Source organism: Morone saxatilis, unplaced genomic scaffold (assembly GCF_004916995.1).
Source record: "Morone saxatilis isolate NCDOM2014 unplaced genomic scaffold, NCSU_SB_2.0 Contig11, whole genome shotgun sequence".
In the NCBI taxonomy this organism is placed as follows: domain Eukaryota; kingdom Metazoa; phylum Chordata; class Actinopteri; family Moronidae; genus Morone; species Morone saxatilis.
This window is the reverse complement of record NW_023339663.1, coordinates 29601829-29606105: the sequence shown is the minus strand read 5'-3', so window position 1 is coordinate 29606105 and position 4277 is coordinate 29601829. Positions and strand designations below refer to the sequence as shown.

General features: G+C 41.1%; 1 protein-coding gene across 2 annotated transcripts in view; it reads right to left on the bottom strand.

The window, feature by feature from the left end:
• Positions 1-4277, bottom strand: part of cemip (cell migration inducing hyaluronidase 1) — a gene marked incomplete in the record, with an annotated part of 167875 nt that overhangs the window by 87861 nt on the left and 75737 nt on the right. For both annotated transcript variants that reach the window (XM_035652320.1, XM_035652319.1), the window contains 1 exon segment: positions 491-643. In XM_035652320.1, coding sequence (XP_035508213.1) covers positions 491-554 — 64 coding nt within the window.

Here is a 4277-nt window from a genome sequence, read left to right as displayed (position 1 = left end):
CCCTTTAAAAAGCTGAATTTTCATCATATATTGTTTAAGTGCATTCTTTCCACTTCGTTTGAGGGTCACCACCCTGAACTGTGGATGTTTAAGCTGAGATCTCATTTTACCCCCATCTTCTCTTTTTTGCTTTCTACACTTAGAGTAATCAGTAATCGGTTTGATATTACAGTGATTTATAGCCATGGTTCCTGACCTGAGGGTTGAGACCTCCACTAGGGGTCGCCAAAGCTTCATGGGGGGTTGCAGGCCTTCTTGATTTTAAGGAATGTAAGATAATTATATATATGCTGTATTTCTGTGATTCTGTGATGTACTCAATGATAGAAAAGGGCTCTCATAAGGAAAAAGGTTGGGAAACCACTGATTGATAGGGTGGTAGAATATAATCAGTGACTGATGGATTGGTGGTATTGTATTTCATAACATCAAGTCTCCTTAGCCCACTGAGAAAATAAAGATCAATAAAAAAGACATGTCCTTAACTCACCTGCTTGGATGCTAGGGAGCAGCAGAGCTGCCAGAAACATCGAGCATGTCTTCATCTCTCTCATCAACAACTGACCAGCTTCACACCTGTGGGCTTTGGAGGGGGTGGCGGAGTGGGTGTGCCAAGTTCACAGTGGGAGGCCACCAAAGGCACCTAGAAAATCACATTGAAATGCAGAAGACTCAGCAAGACATGTACAAGTAGGCAATTCTGAAGGACTCTGGTGTACAAGAATGCAGGAGGTCGGTCACATTTCTGGACAGCTGTGTCACCCAGTGGAGGGGTCCTTCAGAGCTCCAGCTGTAATGGTTGATTTTAGCTTTAGTTTCAGAGAAATTAGGACAGTAGATTCTTCTTCTGTTTGTAGGGCAGTGGTTCTCAAACTGTGGGGTGGGACCCCCTGGTGGGGCATAGAGCCACTGCACAGGGTTGGGGGGGATGACCAGGGGAGAAATATGGAGTGAAACTAAGTTGAATGAACATTTACGCAGGGATTTCTGCTATCTTGCTGACCTTTACATCACTAAAATTCAATCATTAATTTGTTGCTTCCCCTGTCACTGGTAAGTAATGCATGTTCTTTGGTTTCTGAAGGGGGGGCACGCCACAAAAAGTTTGAGTACCACTGATGTAGGCAAACACAGACCCTACCACTGCAACATCACACAGGCTTGCTTAAGATACACAGAGTGTTTTGTAAAGAAGAGATAAAGCCAACTTCACTGGTATTTTGATATAAGGCCTTTGGTTGTGTTTGCATGTGAAACGTTGAGCTGCATGAGCTGCTATGGACACAGTGCAGATGCCAGACCTTACAGCAGTGTTACCTTTGGCAATGAGCCCTGCTCTGATTATTTTCCCTATGCTTTTATAGTCTCTCATAACAGACTGGAGAGGCTGTTCTGTTGTCAGTCAGCTGTCAGTTCACCAGACATGCAAAATTCTTAAATATGACCTGCTCGGTCATGTACAAGTATGAGTAATGCTGATTTTCCAAAGTATGTCTTTGCCATGTCCAGTCACAACAGATCATCCTCATTTTAACAGTGTGGTCTGACTCCGAACTTATCAAATACTGATGTTTGCTTATGGACGTGCTGACCAGATGTAGCATAAAGAGCCAGAACTGCTGTTCATGTCCCATTTGTTTTGGTTTCACATACAATTAAATTTTTTTTGTAATCACACATTTAGCAAAAGAGCAGTAAGATGAAAAATATTTATCTTCTGGTCTCAACTCGGACCCGATCAGCACTTTAGTTATAGTAAGTGGTCTTGACTATAGCCCTGCAGTCCAGCAGGAGCAGGGGTGGACTTGGGGGTGGTGGCGTTGTTCCCATCCTACTTATGTTATGTAATTGCGGCAGAAGTGACAATTAGTCATCCTCAACATTTATTGTGTTATGGTTTCAGAATGATGAAGAATTACATACAAAATAGGATGTAAGTTTTACAGGATGACTGTTTTACTGGACCATTATCTTATTTTTCCCAAATGTTGTGCCGATTTTAAGGCAGTCTATTAACTGGCTTGCAAAATAGTGCATATAGCTGCCGTAAATGGGAAAAATCTCCCCGGGGGAACTTGCACCCATATCCCTTCGGCTAAGCACAACGCCTGGCTCTGCTCCTGAGCAGGAGTCTCTAATATGGCTGATGCTTTTCCAAGGCTGCTCAAAAAACCCACTAGAGGCTGCCAAATATGCCATATGCAAATTTGCACATGTATACGCACACACTTCTACTGGAGAAGTTATGCTGTGCATGGGAAATACAGTAATCATCAGAAATATTTGGACTTATAAACAAACGGCACAATTGTATCTCCAATTTTCTCACTAAATACAACACAGTCATATTGTCCTCCGTTGTCCAAAAAGTGGCGCTAACCTTATCCTGGTGTGTTTGGAAACACACTCACGAGTCTGGAAAGTCTTGCTGCAAAGCTGCCAAGTTGGCAACAGTGACTGGAGGTTCCTTCTGACCACAGCTACATAAAAAAAAGTCTGTAAAACATGTCCTGACATTTTGCATTTTTCTCGTTTAATGACTTAACAATGTTTACAATGTCGCGGATTAATTAAATCAAAAGGTACTTCTGCCTTGTGAAGATTCTCCCGACCTCCAGAAAATTGGCTGAAGCGCTGTAAACTGTGCAGCATTCTGATGCTGGCCTTGATTAGATTTAATTAGCTCATGCTGCCATGTAGAGCTCAGTAAGAAGCTGTGGGCATAAAGGAGCCCTATAATAATTAATCATCGTTTATTTTATCATGTGTTAAGCTTGCTGTTTGACTACTGGTGACAGATAGTGGGAGACTGGCCTATTTACCATGCATGTATATACACTTTTGACACTGGTTCTGACTTAATGAGCCAGACACAGACTTATATTTCATTCAGTTTGTTAACTAGACTTTGTGCTGCTAATGCTGCTTGTCCCTCTATAATTCTTGCCAACACACTTCATCTCTGTCCAGATGTCTGCTGTTTATGAATGCAAGCGTGTGCATATGCTCTGCAAGTTGATCTGGCTGTGTGCATAATGTGTGTGCACACTCACAGGTCACAGCTGTACAGTAATGACTGGCAAACATTTCTCTCAGGTAATCTCCTCTGCATATTGGAATCTTATGATTATCTTGTCCAGTGGCAAATTAATCCCTGAGCTGCAGCGGTAACAAAGGAAAATGAAAGATTCCATTTCTTCTTACTGGCAAAGTGCCTGTTTTAGCAAATATGTGACTTCTGGTGGTTATAGTTACTGTAGATTAAATGACTTAAGCAGCAAAATTGCCATATGGAAATCACTGTGTTGATTTAATCTGGTTTCTAATCTTGGGGTAAAAAGAGGAATCCTGGTGGTGGAGAGGTTTAGAGCAGTTTAGGTTCTGAAGGAACCCACAGAGGCTCCAGGAAAATGAGGAGTAGTTCACAATAATTTCCCTCATTAGAAAATATACTGTTTAGAAACTGCAGAGGGCTGATTGCAGGCAATACACAGCACTATTGTTACCACATGCACAGAGCAGACTGTAAACAATTCAATACTAAATCAACAACAAATAACATATCACTAATGCAGTCCTTGAGTCAAAATCAGATCAAATAAAACTGTGGACACCTGAGATCAGAGATAACAGTTGATCAAAAAAAGGAAAGTGGGTCTGTGTGGATGTTTCAAATGGAGATTTGGGGTAGTAATTTCACTGTCCTGACCTTGTTTCCAATCTGTTTGATTATGTTGCACCTAGTGACACTGATTTATCTACAGAACTCGGTATTGGCAAATATTCACCTTGATTTTGGCGAATACGATGGCATTTCCTAATATTAGTGGCAGATATTTATCTGTTGAGTCAATCAGTCAAATATTTTGTTGTTTTCTTCCCACTTTGATATTGGAGAAATAATCACCTCCGTTTTCCAGCGCTGGAACTATGTGATCAATGCAGCAGCACGGACAGTGAGCGGCTGTTTGCCTCTGTGTCTGGCATCTTGGATGAGAAGATAAATAGTCTGAGCTACAACAAGGCAGAGATGCTTATCTTTGTAGATTTCTTCGTTTCCCTGGCACAAAAGGGCAAATGAATAACAACATTTCACAATTGGTTCATCTCTAGTTTCGCCTCAGTTGTAATAAACTTTATTTTTTTCCTTAAGGCACCTAAATCTTGAGTTAGATAAAGTAAGACATAACCCACACCTTTCTGTTCAGTTATTGAAAAATAACACACTAGCCTACTGTGCAATGTGTAAAACAAGAGACATCAAAACAAATTTTTGT